Source organism: Eulemur rufifrons, chromosome 19, assembly GCF_041146395.1.
Source record: "Eulemur rufifrons isolate Redbay chromosome 19, OSU_ERuf_1, whole genome shotgun sequence".
Lineage (NCBI taxonomy): Eukaryota > Metazoa > Chordata > Mammalia > Primates > Lemuridae > Eulemur > Eulemur rufifrons.
The window spans coordinates 109822731-109840674 of NC_091001.1; the positions used below are offsets into that span (position 1 = coordinate 109822731).

General features: G+C 37.7%; 1 protein-coding gene across 1 annotated transcript in view; it reads left to right on the top strand.

The window, feature by feature from the left end:
* Positions 1-17944, top strand: part of MBOAT2 (membrane bound O-acyltransferase domain containing 2) — a 125642-nt gene that overhangs the window by 57056 nt on the left and 50642 nt on the right. Inside the window, exon 3 of the mRNA XM_069494795.1 lies at positions 2135-2212. Within this exon, the coding sequence (XP_069350896.1) occupies positions 2135-2212 (78 nt within the window). The remainder of the gene's footprint in view (positions 1-2134; positions 2213-17944) is intronic.

The window sequence follows — 17944 nt, forward strand, 5'->3', positions numbered from 1 at the left end:
TCAATCTTTTTTTTAAACTTGTGCTCTTTTTGCTAAAAATAAACTTTATATCTGCCTTTAGTGTGATTTTAAATTCAAAATAAGTAAAATGTGATATCCAAAAACAAACTGATATTTTATGATAAAGTGTTCTTTTATTTTCAGATTGTTTAAGTGGCTTGTGAGATTATGATACACAGTCTGTGGGATTCCCTTTTACCCCACTCTATCCCTTGAAAAATCAGCCAGTGGAAAAATTGCCTAGAAACAACTTGAGTTTTAATGTTAATTAAAGTACTAAGTATATGACCTTAGTTTTCTGAACTCTGAAATGATAAAGGTTGGATTGTAATAGACCTTTAAGATACCTTCTGTCTCTAATTTTTACTTTTCAATAATGCTTGTTAGTTGAGTGTTTACTGTGTGTTAGATAACCCAGTCAATACTTTCTTGTATTATCTCTTAATCCTAAAAAATCGTAAGTGGCTATTATGTATTTATTATGCGGCTTTTACCAAGGAGGACGAGTAGAATAGATCAGAATGGGATTACAAAGAAGAGTAGAAGAGCAACTTGATGCTTTTCATGGAAGTCAATGAAACAGGTGAATGCAGATCCACCCTCTACTGATAATCTTGTATTGTCACGATAAGAAAGGCTTACACAACAGGAGGTTGCCCAAGTACTACTGTACTGCATCCAAAAGATGGCCAAGCTTCTCACTTGAATGGTGATGCCAGGAGAATGGGCACCATAAGGTGATATAAGGCACCATAGCATTGTTTGAGAAGTAAGATTCTTCATATTTCAAAGAAATTTACTCATAGAAAAGGAGAATTCCACCTTCTCCCCAAGTCTTCAGAAATGGTTTCTTGTTTAAGCACCTTTAATGAGTTCTACTCTCAATGTAAATAGCCCTTAAAAGTATCTAGGAGTCCTTTTTCACATTGTTAGTGTTGGCAATAAATGGGAGGTGGATAATTAATTTGAAAAGTGTATATATTTTTTTCTTAGCTTCTGTTTCCATTTATAGTCATAGGTTTTTCTGCTTCCTCATAGTCCTCTGAGTGCTGGCACTCCAGGCCAACATGGTTTTCACTGTGTGTGTTGTGTATGTTTGGGGCGGGGGTGGAGACAGGCAGACTGACATATTCTGTACAGTGGCTAAAATAAGTTTCTTCTACAGGCCTGCCTTGGAGCTTGCTACTGATACATAATATTGCTATAGAAAAAAAAGTGTCCAAAATTTTAAATAACTTTTTTATGTTGAAGGTACCTGTTTATTCCATAATGATTTGAAAGTAATTTTAATCATATATTGATATCCTTATTAATACTTTCAGTCATGCATGATGATTTGAAAATTTTATCATCAATTTGTTGATATCACCAAAGGGGAAAGAAAATTGAAAGAGTATATGTGTGCATACACATAATCTCAACGATAGTTTTGGCTGATTTTAATTCCAGACATCCTAATCGTGTTCTGTCTAAATTTTGTGAAATGAGTGGGTAAATTAGTTCTCTCATTTGATGGTGGATTTCTAGAATATTAAACTATTAGAAAATACTGTGTCATGTTTGCCAGAATGTGTTGTAGATACATTACAACAAATTCATGAATGACTAGATTTATACAAGAAAGTTTATTTGGCTGGAGCAACCATGTTTTGAGAATAAATAGGTTTGAGTGTACCTGTGTTTTTAGTAAATTCTAATATTTAATACTTTGTGTTGTTTTAAGATAAAGACAGAGTACAAAGCTGATATTAGATATATTAGTTTGGGAAAACAACTAATATTCTTTCAGGACTATTCTGAAATCCATATTTATTACTCCTTTTTTTTTTATCATTGTGCCTTGAGGTATGAAGAAAGCTGTAATCCTTGAGCCACATAACCCCACACAGCTTTCCTGTAGCTAGGAGACGTGGAATGCTGGGGCACTGAGCATGGCTTTAGGGGTTGATTTTATTTTTCCAGGTTTTCTGGGGCCTCTCCAGGGTATGCACAGAATTTTAGATGTTGGAGATTTTATTCCTTATTTTTATCTGGGAATGTTCTATATTGTACATAAGTACTTTTTAACCTAAGATTAGTTCGACTTGTTTGTGACTGGGTATCCCTCTTCTAACAATGTTCTTACTTTTTATAGGTATGCCTTACATTTTCTTGTACAAAGTGGAGTTTCCTACTGTATCATGATCATAATAGGAGTGGAAAACATGCACAAGTAAGTGTTTACTTTGTCCTCATATAAATATATATTTAACTTTAATAGAATTAGATCAAAATGGAATTTTATTTATTATACCAAAAATAACTCTGAATTGTGATAACTTTTTAAAGAAGAATTGTCATAAATACAAAAATAAAATCATTGGTATGCATCACTCTTCTGTTTATCTAAAGCAGAGTTTTTCAACCTCAGCATTGTTGACATTTTAGGACAGATAATTCTTTGATGTTCAGGACTGACCTGCATTGTAGGATATTTAGTACTGTCCCTGGCTTCTACCCACTAGATGCTAATAGTACCCCTCAAGTTGTGACAACCATAAATGTTTCTAGATATTTTTAAATGTCTCTTGGGGAGTGAAATTGCCTCCTGTTAATAAGCACTGACTTAGTTCTGTAGGTTTGCGGTCCCCAACCCTGGGCCGCAGCCGGTACCAGTCCGTGGCCTGTTAGGAAAGGGGGCCACACATCACTGCCTGAGCTCCACGCCACCTACACCCCTCCCCACCATGCCACTCCACCTCTCCACCCCCAGTCCATGGAAAAATTGTCTTCCATGAAACCTATCCCTGGTGCCAAAAAAGCTGGGTACTGTAGTTGATAGCAGTGGAGAGAGAGAGTGAAGTGAATAGATTGGAGAGAGGTTTCGAAGGACTGAATGATTGATGGGTGCAGGTAGTAAATGAGGTCTAAGTTTCTGGTTTAAACAGTAGGCTAGACGGAAGCACTGTTTTCTGAGGTAGGAAGCCCTGCAAGTGGGGAGCATGTTAAGGGGACAGAGCATTTCAAGTGGATATATGTTCAGCCCCTAAACAGTGCTTAGTATGTAGTAAACTCTCAGTGAACTTTTGCTGAGTAAATGAATGCTGACTTTAAGGTATCTGTAAGACATATAGGAGCTGGGTAGTTATGTAGACTTGCAGTTAGAGTGGGATAGCTAGGCCAGAGATAGAAATTTGGGAATAGAGATGGGTAAAATGTGTTTGGTTGAAAACCCAAGGACAGAGTGTACCAGCGGATCTTGCTGGGCTGATCCTTAATATCTGAGATGTGATGTATGACATGTGCACTGTATTTCTGAATTCTTAAGCTCATATGGCTACGAGAGTTTTACATAAGGAATCAGACTTTATAGCTTTTGATTATCTTTTTTCTGAGTCTCATTCTATTTTGCGTCTTCTGTGTTTGGCATTGTCAGTCACCTCCTCTGTTGTAATGTGCTGTCTTCTCAATTTCTATTGACACTGCCTGTACAGGCTTTTCTCTTTCTTATGTAAACCAACACTTGCAGGTTCTTGATGTTTTGATTTTAATTTTTAAAAGAGAAGAAAGAATACTTTGGTGTTTCAGATGAAGCAATTTTTATACCATTGTGACCTTATTTTTAAAATCTTGTACAGATGACAGGTTCAAAGTGATACTACAATAAATATCTGATGAAAAAGATATGTTTTTACTCTGTATAGTAGAAGGAAAGCCTAATTAGATTACTAAAAACAGGGGATTTATATACTACTGCCTAAAGCAAAAGTAATGCTTTTAGTTGGAAGATTAGTAAATTCATGTCTAGTAATAAGAAATTGTTTCTTTTTCTGAAAGGGAATTGCAGTCTGTGAAGTTAACTTTATAATACTTTAGACCTGCACTGTTCACCATGACAGCCTCTAGTCACAAATAGCTGTATAAATTTAAGTTAATTAAAGTTTAAAATTCAGTTCCTTACTGACACTAGCCACATTTCAGGTGCTCAGGAAGTGACTACATGGGCAGTGTAGATAGAGAACATTTCTATCAGAGCAGAAAATTCTGTTGGATAATGCTGCTTTAGAGACATATAGTTGTATAAAATTAGTAATGTTACTCTTTTGCAGTAAATATTCAGGGAGAAAACGCTACTTATATATATGCTGCTGATATTTAAAATAGAATTTCAGTGTTGGAATATTAATGGAACAAATTAGGGTAAGCAAGCATTTGCCATATGAATTGCTATTGTTGGCAATAAATACCAGGTGGATAATTAATTTAAAAAGTGTATTTTGATCTCTCTTTTTTTTTTTTTAGCTCTCTTCTATTTTACTTTATACTCATATGTATTTTTATGTTTGACTTTTTCTTATTCTTATTTTCTCTTGTTATCTATATATACTCTTTTTTTTCTCTTAGGCCTTTACATTAATTTAAAATGTTTAATGGGTCAGACCTTAAGAATTTCACCCAAATACACTAGATGGGACTTCGAGCATTCCTATGTGTTGTTCAAAGTTATTGTTTTTGTATAATGCAATCTGTTTATTTCCTTCAGTCTAGTTTTACATGGTATATGTCAGCGGTCCCCAGCCTTTTTGGCACCAGGGACCAGTTTCATGGAAGACGATTTTTGGGGAGTGGCTGTAAACACAGATGAAGATTTGCTTGCTCATCTCCTTCTGTGTGGGGCCCTCCCCTCTAAGTTTAATGAAGACAATTTTTCCACGGGACTGGGGATGGGGTGGCCCACAGAGTTCTGCGGCTGGGTCCCTAACAGGCCGAAGACTGGTATCAGTCCATGGACCAGGGGTTGGGGACCGCAGGTATATGGACTATATTTCTATGAGTATGCAGGGTTTAAATCTCTAAAATGAAGCATTTGGACTTTGGTACTTAACAGTTTTAAAATTCTTGCATGTCGCTGCTTTATGATTTTATCTTTTTTTCTTTTTGCTTTATGAGTGTAGTTGTATTTTCTGTAACAGATCCCATGCGTAAATGAAAATATTTTAATATAATATAAACTTTATTTTTGTAGCTCCCTTTAATGCTCATATTATGCTTTATTATTCTGATCCATATCTAGATAATTTATATTTAACACTTAATCTATTTGAGAAATCATTGCTTTTTCCGAGTCTGTATTTTTATATATGCTTTGAAAGTTTTGAGGAAAAAATTGAAATAACAGAGACACAGAAAAGAATATTTAGCGATACAGTATCGTATTAGCCAGTTTGGGCTATTGTAACAAAATGCCATAAACTGGGGGGCTGAAAAACAACAGTAATTTATTTCACGTAGTTCTAGAGGCTGGGCAGTTCAGATCAGGGTGCTGGCAGATTTGGTGTCTGGTGAGGGCTTGCATCTTGGTTCATAGTCAGCCATCTTCTTTCTGTAACCTCACATGGGGGAAGAGGCAAGAGAGCTCTCAGGCTCTCTTTATAAGAGCACTGATCCCATTCATAAGAGCTCTGTACTCACTACCTAATCATCTTTCAGAGGACCCACCTCCAAGCGTCCTCATAGATTAGGTTTCAACATATGGATTTTGGGGGGAACAGAAGCAGTCTGTAGCACTATGTATTAGGATATTAATTCTCCTTAATTAACACAGAAGTAATTCAGCTTTCCCCAAATTTCATCTAGCATTTCCGAGAGCAGGGTTTGACATTTTCGGCTCTGCAGGTCACAGTTCTGTCACTATTCCACTCTGCTGTTTTAGGGCAAAGGCAGCCATAGATGGATGCTATGTAAACAGATAAGCATAGCTGTGTTTCAGTAAAACTTTATTTACAGAGACAGGTGGTAGACTAGATTTGGCCAACCCTTATAGTAGGCGTACTCTTGCCACAGGGATTTTAAGAGAGCAGGAGGCAGAGAGACACTTTTCCTATTAGCTTCAGAAATATAAGTTTAAGTTTGCTAAGTGGTCATTTTAAACTTGCTATAGCACAAATAGTGGAATATATGAAATTTGTTTATTAATGACTTTTTATGAGTTATTGTCCTGAAGCAAGTGTTTTCTAAAAAGATGGTTGAAATGTTTGCCTTCCTCTTGGTGTAGCTTTTGTGTAAAAAGGAAGTAAAATAACGTAAGGCCTGATGTTTAACACTTAGAGTGAAAAATATTTATTTAAAACAATATGAAGGGAACACTCAAATGACAGGACGTAAGATCAATGTATAAAACTCAGTGTGGGCCGGGTGTGGTGGCTCACACCTGTAATCCTAGCACTTTGGGTAGCCGAGGTGGTAGTGTCACTTGAGGACAGGGGTTTGAGACCAGCCTGAGTAACATAGTGAGACCCCTGTCTCTACAAAAAAATAAAAAACAAAATTTAGCTGGATGTGGTGGTGTGCACCTGTAGTCCTATAGCTACTTGGGAGGCTGAGGCAGGAGGATCATTGGAGCCCAGGAGTTTTAGGTTGCTGTGAGCTGTGATCACACCACTGCACTCTAACCTGTGTGACAGAGTGAGACACTGTCTCCAAAAAATAAGAATAATAAAATCAATGTTGTTTTTAAATATCAAAAATGAACAGTCCAAGAATGAAATTTTAAAAATCCATTCACAGCACCAGAAAGAACAATGTGCTTAGGAATAAATTTAACAAAAGAACTGCAAGACTGAAAATAAAAAGCATTGGTGAGAGAAATTAAAGAGGACCTAAATAAATCAAGAGATAAACCATATTTATGGATTGGGAGACTCAATATTGCTAAGATGGCAGTTCTTCCACATTTGAACAACAGATTCAGTGCAATTCCTGTCAGAATTCCAGCAGGCTCTTTGTAGAAATTGATAAGCTGGTCCTCAAATTTAAATGGAAATACAAAGGACCTAGTATAGCTCAAAAAGAAGAACAAAGTTTAATGACTTAACATTACCTCATTTCAAAACTTAACCATAAAGCTACAGCATCAAAGTTATGTACTACTAGTGTTGAGATAGACGTATAAATCAGTTGAAGAAAATATGGTCAAATAATTGTTGACAAATGTGTTAGGGTGCAAGTCATTGGGGGAAAGGATTATCTTCTCAACAAATCCTGCTGTAACGAGTAGATATACACATGCAAACAGTAAGTAAATAATACATCTTGACTCTTGCCTCAGAACGTACACAAAAATTAACTCAAAATATATCAGAGACCTACATGTGAAGACAAAAACTATACAATCTGTAGGAAAAAATAGGAGAAAATACTTTTGACATTGGGTTAGGGGAAGATAAGACAGTAAAAGCACAAAGAAAATAAGAGGAAAATTGATGATTTGGACTTCATTAAAATAAAAAAAAATTCACTCTTCAGAAGACATGTTGAGAAAATAGAAAAACAAGCCACTATTACTAGGATAAAATACTTGCAAAAAATATGTATGATAAAGGATTGTATCCAGAATATATAAAGAACTCTTATAACTCCATATTAAGAAAATAAACAACCCAATTAAAAAAAGGGTAAAAGATTTGAACAGATGTTTCACCAAAAAAGATACATAACTGAAAATGAAGCATCTGAAAAGATACTCAGCATCATTACTCTTTAGGGAAACACAATTTAAAACTGTGATGGGATACTGCTTCACACTCACAAGCAGTGGCAGTACCAAGTGTGGGTGACTGTGGAGAAAGTGAGACCCTCACACATTGCTGGTGGGAATGGATAATGGGGTAACCACTGAGCGAAAGCATTTGTCAATTTCTTAGAAGGTTAAACATATACTTACCGTGACAGTAATTCTACTCCAAGAGAAATGAAAACATACATTCACATGGACACTTGTCTGAGAATGCTTATAGCAGTATTGTTCCTCACAGCCCCAATTGGAAACAACCCAAATGTTTATTAGCTGGTGAATAAACCTTGGTACATCTACCCAGTGGAATACTATCGACCAGTGACAAGGAACGTGCTGTATGCCACAACATGGGTAAATCTCAGAAACCACATGCTGAGTGAGAAAAACCAGACACAAAAGACTATAGTTTATATGATCCCATTTATATGAAATTCTACAAAAGACAAAATTGTAGTGACGAAAAGTAAATCAGTGCTTGCAGGTCAGGGGCTGGGGCTGGGAGTGAGGATTGACTGCAAATGGGCATGAGGGAAATTTCTGGGGTGACGGATGGATTCTTAAGCTGGACTGTGGTATAAATTCACTGAAATACATTGAATTGTACATTTAGGCAAGTTTTATGGCATGTAAATTTTACTTCAAAGCTATTTAAAAAGATAAACATTATAGAGGGAATTGCAAGAAGGAAGATCAATATTAAAATAAAACTGAGTCACAGTTTTGAAAATTGGTTCAAGGATTTTGTATATTTTTTCATTTAAGCAAATTTCTAGATGTTCATGTGCATTGGTGTTTTTCTGAGTTTAATTGTAACAGTGAAGGGTCAGGAGGAACACTGACCCTCAAAGGAAGATGCCTTCTAAGGAAGGATGTCTAGATGTTGAAGGGAAGACATGACAGCTATCTGTAAATGTTGGAAGGAAGTAGATGTACTTGTTCTTTGGAGTGCTAAGATGCAATACTGCCAGATGAAATACGAAAAGGTACATTTTTTTTCCCCAAGGAAGGACAACCTCAGTTGCAGCAAGAATGTTTACCAGTGTGATTTGTGGAATATTGCATTTGTCATTGGAGATATTTAAATAAGATGCTGAGGGGACATTTTGTTTTGAATGCTGTAGGAGATAGTGCCATATGCCTTCTGAATTTCCTTCTGATGATAATTCCTGACAAGCACAGGGGGAGCTAGCTGCTGGAGTCACAGAATGTGAGATACTTATGAATACTTTTTCTTCCCCATAAATCCATAAAAAACTCTAAATAAAATTAAGAAGTTCTATAATTTCAAAATTGACTTCCTCTGTTTTCTTTGTCTTTTATGCCTTACTTCATCCATTCTTTCTCTTTGGATACCCAATACCTTACCGCTTCTTATATCCCATTAAACATGGAAGAGGGCCGGGCATAGTGGCTCACACCTGAACTCCTACCACTCTGAGAGGCTGAGGCAGGAGGACCGCTTGAGGTCAGGAGTTTGAGACCAGCCTGAGCAAGAGGGAGACTCCCATCTTACTAAAAATAGAAAAATTAGCTGGGTGTTGTGGCGCGTGCCTATAGTCCCAGCTACTCGGGAGGCTGAGGCAAGAGGATCACTGGAGCCCAGGAGTTTGAGGTTGCAGTGAGCTACGATTTTGCCACTGCACTCTGCCCAGGATGACAGAGCAAGACTCTGTCTCAAAAGAAAAAAAAAACAACAAAAAACTGGAAGAGGAGAGTGAGCTGATTGTGTGCCCACTGTGTGCTTTACTGCACAAGAGGTGATGACGCCTCATTTCATAAGTGAACAAATGGACACTGAGTTATTACGTGACTGTTTGAGGTGATGTAGCTAGGAAATGGTGGATTTGAACCCACATCTATCTGTTCTATGCTGAGATGCCATTTTAAGTAATTTAATTTTGTTTGACTAAAATTCATTCATACTATCTGTCACGGGCAATTTGCCCTTTATCTCTTTTTATGAAATGAAAAATGTATGCTGTTAAAGGAATTACTGATATCAATAGACAGAGGTGAATCTTTCTCCAGAGGTTGTATGGGGAAGTATAAGTGAGTTTCTCTGGGATTTCATATCATGCTATGTTTTGGAGACATCCAAAGTTTATTCTGTGTTTGTGTATGTTTTAAGATTCCTTGGAGGAAATGATTGGCCATGTATCTTTTCCAACCTCAGATGCCCTCCCTATTCCTCAGGGATTGTGTGCTCTGGAAAGCAGCTACCAAGGCCTGTTTCCTGGGACCTGTGTGGTCCGAAGGTGCACGGGCATCTTTGGCCTGTTTCTCTGCAGCTGTAGCCCAGCTGCCCCAGCCCCAATCTCCCTGTCCTGGGGTCTCCCTTCATCCTTCTGTCCCAAGATACCTTTCCCCCTGGGTTCCCCCCCTGGAGTTGATTCCGTCTGACTCTGTCCTTCAGTTTCGTTTGGCCTTAGCACTTACAGGACATCTAACTCCAGGCTGGGAGGAGTGAGCAGCCGGATTTACTCGAGGGCCCCTTTGCTGGGGCTTCGGGCCTCCATCGGGTTCAGCTGTGGAGCATGTTCCTCAGGCTTAAGACATGGGGTGGGGGAACAAGCAGACTCTGTCAAGTGTAAAAGAAAAGAATTGAGGTTAATTCCCTGAGATGCATGGATACTAGTCTCAATTTAGTAGAAAGGTCACTTCATGGTTTTATGGTAGACAAATTCCAGTAAGGGCCGTAAATTGGGAAATCAGGCTATTTGTTTATTGGTTCATTCATTCATCTTATTTATTAGATCATCTTCGTACTCCTCTTGTATGTGCTAGGCACTCTCTTGCAGCGTCTTCCCCTCAAGGGGTTCAGTTTGGTGGGAGGCGTGTGAACAGGTGTTTTAATATTGTGTGCTAAGAGCTCTGGTGGAGAAGAGTTTGTAGGAATAGCTAGCCCAGCTAGGAGCAAGAAACTCAGTGAGGACCTTTCTGGAGGACATAGTGCATGAATTTGATACAAGTGATACAAGGGCCTTAAGTAGCTGGAGAGGTAAGGTGGAAGGACTTCATTGCAGGGTGAACAGCACAGGCAAAGGCATATAGGCATATAGGGTGGGGAGAGTGTGTGTGCACAGGCTTGGAGGGACGGGGGTGATATTGTTATATCACGTTTGCCAGCCCCTCTTCCTCCTTGGCAGAAGTATACTGTTTGTGTAATAGTTTCCCTGTCCTGTCAAATGAGAAACAAATGCATCAAATATGTTCCATATGTAGACAGGACTAAATTGTTCTTTTATCTAGCATTTATCTAGTAGATATAATTTAAAAACAGACACACATGTGCCTTGCTCATAAGAAATGTATGATCTGGTTATGGGAACAATCCCTGTATGTGTCTTCATGCATGTTACAACTACCAGCATTTAAATAGGGCTCCAATGGTAGATATATTCTGTGTGCACGGACTTCCCTCACATGGAAATTTAGCTAAGTGGTGGCAATCATAATGCACATATCACTATTTAAAATTATCTTGCTTCTTTACTTCTTGGTCTGTCCTTCCCGCTTGAGTGTAAGTGCTTTTTGAGTGTGGATCCTGTCTGTCTGATATAGTGCTCTATCCCAAGGGCCTCGCAAAAAAAGTACCTGGCTCATGATAGGTTCTCAATAAATGCTTGTCAAAAGAGTGAGTTTAGGATACAGCCTGTTTTTCTTTACCCTCTACCAACCCCTTGCCTCGTTTCCCATGACTGAGCTTTCTCCCTTTCCTGGAAAGCATTCTCTCTCTTTCTTCCACAGGCTTTGTTTAGTCTGTTCCTTCTGTCCGGAGTGTTCTCCTTCCTTCTCCCGTCTTGTCTGCTACTAGCTTCCAGATTTCACTTTAAGCATTATATCCTTAGAGACTCTTGCCTAGAAGTCTCCGTCTAGGGGAGGTGCTTTGTTACTACACACTCTCTCATGGAATTGTGTTCATTTCCTTCTGAGAATTTATCTCAGTTTTTAGTAAGAAAACTGAGTTTTGCCCTCATAGACTGCAAATTCCGAGATAGCAGTCATGCTGTTTTATTTTCTGAATGTAGCACAGTTCCTAGGACATTGTTACGTTCTCAGTGAGTGTTTACTGAATGTATGAATGAATGAATGAGTGATAACATGACTTACGCATGACAGCAAACCCGGTCCAAGTAGCCTCCTAGAGCTCTTGCTTCCCGGCCACAGCCTCTGCCTCCTTCAGAACCACTGGGTTCCGTCTCAGGGCCTGCTATGGGAGTCGTGTGGGTAGCCACTGTAGAGTCCTTTGTCTCCTCCTCTGTGCCCCTGGTGCAAAGTCTCATCCCTAATTCTTGTACCTGGACCATCTCTTGCTGGACGGCTCTACTCTGTTCCCAGGGAGAGCGGAATCAGGATCAGAGGGGTGAGGATACGGGAAGGGGCGAAGGAATGTAGGGAGCCTGTATGTTGAGGGAAGGGGAAGAGAAATGTGTTTCGGGCATACCCAGTTGGAATTAGGAAGGCATTTTCCCTAGAGAAGGTAGCACAGTGTGGCTGGGTTTTGTGGTATTCAATTGTGCTAAATAAGCTTTTATGGTTGGATGTGGGAACCTTAGTGTCCTTTGTGTATTTTGTTCTTTGATTTTTAAATTTTCCATGGGAAAGATTTGTTTTGAGTTCCAAAAAATAGTCTCAGATTTTTGGAACCCAGCACAAGAGAACTGCCATTATTTAAACATAAACAGCAGAAATGTGGGGCAGTTAAAATGGAAAGAATGGAAAAGCCTGTTAATCTTGGCAAGTAATTTTCAACAGGATCACTGAGTGCTATCACGAGTGTTTGTAGTCCCAGCTACTCAGGAGGCTGAGGTGGGAGGATTGCTTGAGCCCAGGCGTTCCAAACCAGTCTGGGCAATTTAGTGAGACGCTCATTTCAAACAAAAACAAAAGCAAACCAAAAAACGCAAGGTAAATGACCTAGAGAAAAAATGTAAAAGATGTAAGTATATACAATAAAATTGCATGTATCTACTGGATTGCCAGGCTATGTGTAGGATTATACTGTGAGAGCTGTAGGAAAGTGATTTAAAAGCTACCATCATATGGCTCAGCTAACCATCAATGTGAACAAACATTTATTGTGTGCTGCAGTATTTCCACAAACTCAAAAGATAATGGAGGTGTGGTCCTTGCCCTCTGAAATGCACAGTTGAGTTGGGAACATCACGACAGTCATTCCTGTAACCAATATTTGTTATGCTGCTGTAGGGATCCAGTGATGAATAAAAAAGACATACTCTGTCACTTCACGGAGCTTACAGTCAAACTGCCATTGCGGTGTGATTACTGCTATAGGAGAAGGATGTGCTGAGGGCTGAGGGAGAACTAACTTGGAAAGTAGTAAAACCCAGACTATGTGTCAGCCACCAACTGTGTATATTGAGTAGAATAAAACGGTCAGAAACAGGGTACAGATATTTGCTGTTAAGTATAATTATGCTAAAGTATAATTATTATAAAATATTAGGAAATATTAAGATATTTTCCTCAGAAATCTGCTTTATTGATGATAGAATTAAACAGCAGCCTAGGACATGAGAAAAGATTGAATTCAAACTCTGAGCTACACTGGATAGCCTTAGTGATTGATTTTATGAGCGCTGGTTTGGGGTCAGATATATATGGGTTTAAATTCAAACTCTGCTAAATTTTTATTAGCTTTAGGACCTTGGCCAAGTCACTTTACCTTTCTGGGCCCAAATTGGATTAAATCAGTGACTTAATTGAGGAGTATGGTGCCTCCATGCTTCATTTTGTGGGCATATAGGTAAACTGTTCTTTGAATAAAGGGTTTGGCTACCAAGAAGACTTCTGGGTGAAATCCTTTCAAAGGTCATTTGTCCCAGCTACTCAGGAGGCTGAGGCGGCGGGAGGATTGCTTGAGCACAGGAGTTCAAGGCCAGCCTGGGCAAAATAGTGAGACCTCATCTGTAAAAAATAAATTTATAAATAAAGGTCATTCTTAGTTATAAAATACTTTGCTGGGTTTTTCTTCTTCCTGATGGTGTCATTTCAAACCTTGTTTTAAGCATTCTTGCTGTCATATTTAATACCATGTGCTGCAGTTCATTTTTTGCTTTTCCCCAGAATATGAACTCCTTGCAGGCATAATTTACTCTTTTTTGAAATCCCATTGTTAAGTATATCGATGATAGAAGCTCAGTAAGTAATCTGTTGTATTCTGTTCTGTTGAATATTTGTGGGTTCTTTCTTTTGAGTCTTTTTAAGTCTGTTTTTAGTTGGATATTGATTCCTAGTGTTTATATAAGAGCTTTATAAACAAATTATATTCATTCATGTTATTGGCATGGAGTGGCATGCTTGATGGGTTGACGTAACAGTGCTTTGTTAGTGTTCTCTGTCTCTCTTCCTGCTTGCTTTTCTTCCTCAGCCTCTCCAGAGAGAGGTAGATGTGGTCACTGGCAAAAGTGGGGTGGGGTTAGGGAAGGAAGGGGCGGTCTGGGTTGATGTGGTCTTTGTCTCAATCCACTGTGACCCTGAAACAAGATAGTACTGGGGTCCACTTTCACCTGTTATCTGCTGGTACTAGCCACACTCCTGCAATATGGATTCCTAGGTTAAAATGTCATCAGGAACTGCCTTAACTCTACGAGGAATGAATGATGATTTTGGAAATGCTATTTGGCAGGCAGAAGCCTTAAGTCATTCAAAATTTGTCCTCATGAAGTTAATTAGCAGTGGGTAATGGCTCAGCGGAAACTGTGGGGAAAATATTAACTTCTCTGAGGACAATACCATGATCCCCTGAGAGAGAATAAAATGTGGCAGGAAGAAAAGTGGACTTTAGAGTTTTTTTATTTTATTCTCTGTGTGGACCGCATTCAAAAGCCTTTCAGTGGCTTGGAATAAACGTATTGGCCCTTTTGGTATTGCAGTGGTATGTATAAGCTAAAAGTTGGATTTGCATTGGGAAACTGTGAGTAATCTTTATAATAGTTAATGCTTCAGTAATTACTGTGTATCAGTCATTGTGCTAAGCGCATGATTACCACTCTATCGTAGCAACAACCCTTGGAGGTATGTGTGGTGTACCCATTTTACCAAGAAACAGAAGTTAGTAGGTGGTGGGTCTGAGATTTGAGGTAGGTGTGTCTGAATCCACCCAGGGCCCAGGCTTTTTACCATTGCACTGTGTTATTATACTTCTAAGCATTAACCATTATGATTATGAGAATGTGTCCCTAAAGAAAATACCCTAAATAGATTGAGGAAAGGTAGTGGGAGCCCCAAGGGTTCCTGCACAAAGGCAGGGGTGTGTATGTGTTGATTATTCGTCCTCAGAGCAAATATGCAGATATCTCTATCCAAAAGAATGCACTGGCCTTTTGGCATACCGTGCTTAGAATGTGAGGTTCTTAAACACTCTCAATTCTCATAGGGAATTATTTGGTGATAGGTAATAGAATGTCCATGTCCTGTTGGATTTCTGAAAAATGTTTAGAACATAGAACTTTAGAACTCTATCAAAACCTGCACTCAGGAAAGGGTAATATAATCCTTTATATACTGTTAGGTCAGTATAGTGTATCTTTTGGAGATACTGTATTTGAATTTTAAACTTCGAATTGTAAACTGAATCCTTGTTGAGAATGTTGCAGTCATTCTTGAGAAGTAAGGGAAGCTTTTTTTTTTTGATCAAGGGCTTTTATAATATATGAAGTAGAGGGATTATATTAATGTAGGGATGCTGATAAGACTAACACATGTTCTTTGGTAAATAAAGACATTACTGGATATTCCTGTTATGTCTGAATATATTAGAGTAAAAAGGAATTTACACAGATTACTCATGGGCCTCTGTCAGGTCAGGACTGTATAAAATGTTGATTTGATAGCTAATGCTCCAAAGTAATTAAAAAACAAAAGAGTCTTGAAGATATTATCCAATTAGATGGTATATCTTTCTGGTCTTGAAAATAATAATCATATATTACTAAAATAAAAGCAGGTAGTTGTAATAATTAAAAATAAGAAGGTTACTCATTGGTAAAGTATAAAGACTCATCTTTTGTTTTGGGGTACTTCTAGAAACTCATCTTAATTTTACACTAAGATCATTATTCTTGTCCAAATACTGAAAGAAAAATTAAGAGCCTATGTGACTATCCATTAGAATGATGAACAAAGTCATTTAGTCATTTGTGATAACACCATGCTATTTACGTAAAAACTATGGTCCGTGTTGAAGTTTTGTGAGGAAAAAAGCAAGAGTGACTAGGCTATTTTCTTACTTTTAATTAAGGAACAAGGAAATTCCTTTGGAATATTAGGGCTTGCTAAATGATGAACTCTACTTGTGGTGCGATGCATTATAAGTATATAGACTTGACATGTGCAAGTTTTATATTCACTATGTTAGAAACAGTATGATTTAATAGAAAGAGTCTTTGGCCTTTGACTTTGGAATTTGAATGATGGAATGACTTATATGTGCCAGTCACTGTGTTGAGTGTTTGTTGTTGTTTTTTTAAACAAATACTGTATCTCATTTAACTGTTGAAACAATCCTGTGTAGGAGGTGTTGCTATATACTTGTACAGGTGAGGAAACTGTGGTTCCAGAAGGTTAAGTCACTTGAACAAGATCACAAAACCAGTAACTGGTCGCTCTAGAAGTCTGTGAAATTCATCCACATTGTTGGGGGTTGTTAGATTGCTTGTTTACTGAGATTCTTAGAAAGAATTTTTTCTTTAAGTTGGAGGAACAAAAAGAGACCTTCACTTGCACACCAGTTAGCATAAAAATTTTGGTTTATTTTTTGAAAGAATAACAGGCACCATTGAGATGTATTGTGACTGGCTTTTTCTTAATCTTCTTCATCAGAATGTAGTGTTGGGGGCTTTAAAAAAAGATTTTAACCTTTAAATAAACATCTGAATAATAGTAATTTTAATCTATAGAATTGTAGATTATTTAAAAATATTCAGACTTTTATAAGTCCTTTGAGGTTGATATTTATTAAAATGCTAATAAATATAAACTTTAAAATATTATTTTCATATCAATTGACTAAAAATATAATTTTAAAATTCTTTTATATAAATTAACTTTGTGTAGGGAAATCAATGGTGACTTCCTTCTACTTGTTGCTGGTTTATTAAACAGTCCTTATTTAGAGTAGTTATGATAAGACAGACAAAGAGTAATAGAGGAAATACCTAATGACCTGAAAAAACGCCAGGCATTTTGGTGAAGGACATTAGAGCAAGTGAGCCTGGCATCTATTTCTCATAGTGAAAATTCAGCATTTGCTTAAATTTAATGAAGTCTCAGAAAGGAGAGGAGATTGCTAGTCTTTTCCTGGCCTGGAATTAATCTTTGGGTATTACAGAGTAGTTGTGCCTTAGTGTGATTTGCAGTAGGAAGACAATACCAGTTTCAGGATGGGTTAGGCACAAATTGCCTTTCAAAAACTTGTTTTTGTTTTTGTTTTTTTATTAAATAAATAGAGTCAGGGTCTTGCTCTGGCCCAGGCCGGAGTACGGTGGTATGATCATAGCTCAAACTCCTGGGCTTAAGTGATCCTCCTGCCTCAGCCTCCTGAGTAGCTAGGACTACAGGCTCGTGCCACCACGCCTGGCTAATTTTTTATATTTTTGTCTCACTATTTTGCATAGGCTAGTCTTGAACTCTTGGCCTTAAGTGGTCCTCCTACCTTGGCCTCCCAAAGAGCTGGGATTACAGATATGAGCCACCACGCTTGGCCTCAGAAACATTTTTAAATTTTGTGTGGAACTCATTGTTGGAACGATTTTCTTTCAGAACTCAAGAGTGATCAGAGAGCTATTGTTTAGGCTAGTATGTAACACTTTACCTTGTGTCAAAAGTTTTCTTAGACACTAGAGCTTTGAAATGTTTAGAAAGCAGGCTTAAAGCACTTTTGTAGCTTAGATTTTAAGACATGAAATGCTAAAGTGTTTGATCTACAGAGTTACTATAATTATTCCTTCATAGGCATATTTAGCTTAGTAATTCCGTTTTTTCCCTAGTAAATTGGAGGGAGGAAGAGGATAATTGATTGAAAATAATATACAAAGACAGAAACATGTCATTTTATATTTTCTGGTTATTTAAAATTTCAAGTGATCTTTTAAAAACCAGTCTATTATTTCTCTAACTTTTGACTCCCATTTCAACTGATTGCACTTGTATTTGCATTTCATGTAAGGATCCCATTTCTTGTTTTATACTTAAAATCTTTTATCCCTTGCTCACATTTATTCTTTTTTTCCCCACTATATTCCTGTTTATTCTCATTTTCATCCTTACATACTTTTAAACATACACAGACACAATTTCATTAATCTTTGAAAGACTCAAGAGACCCCAAGGGAAACACTGGTGCTCCATTGAGATTAATGGAAGAAA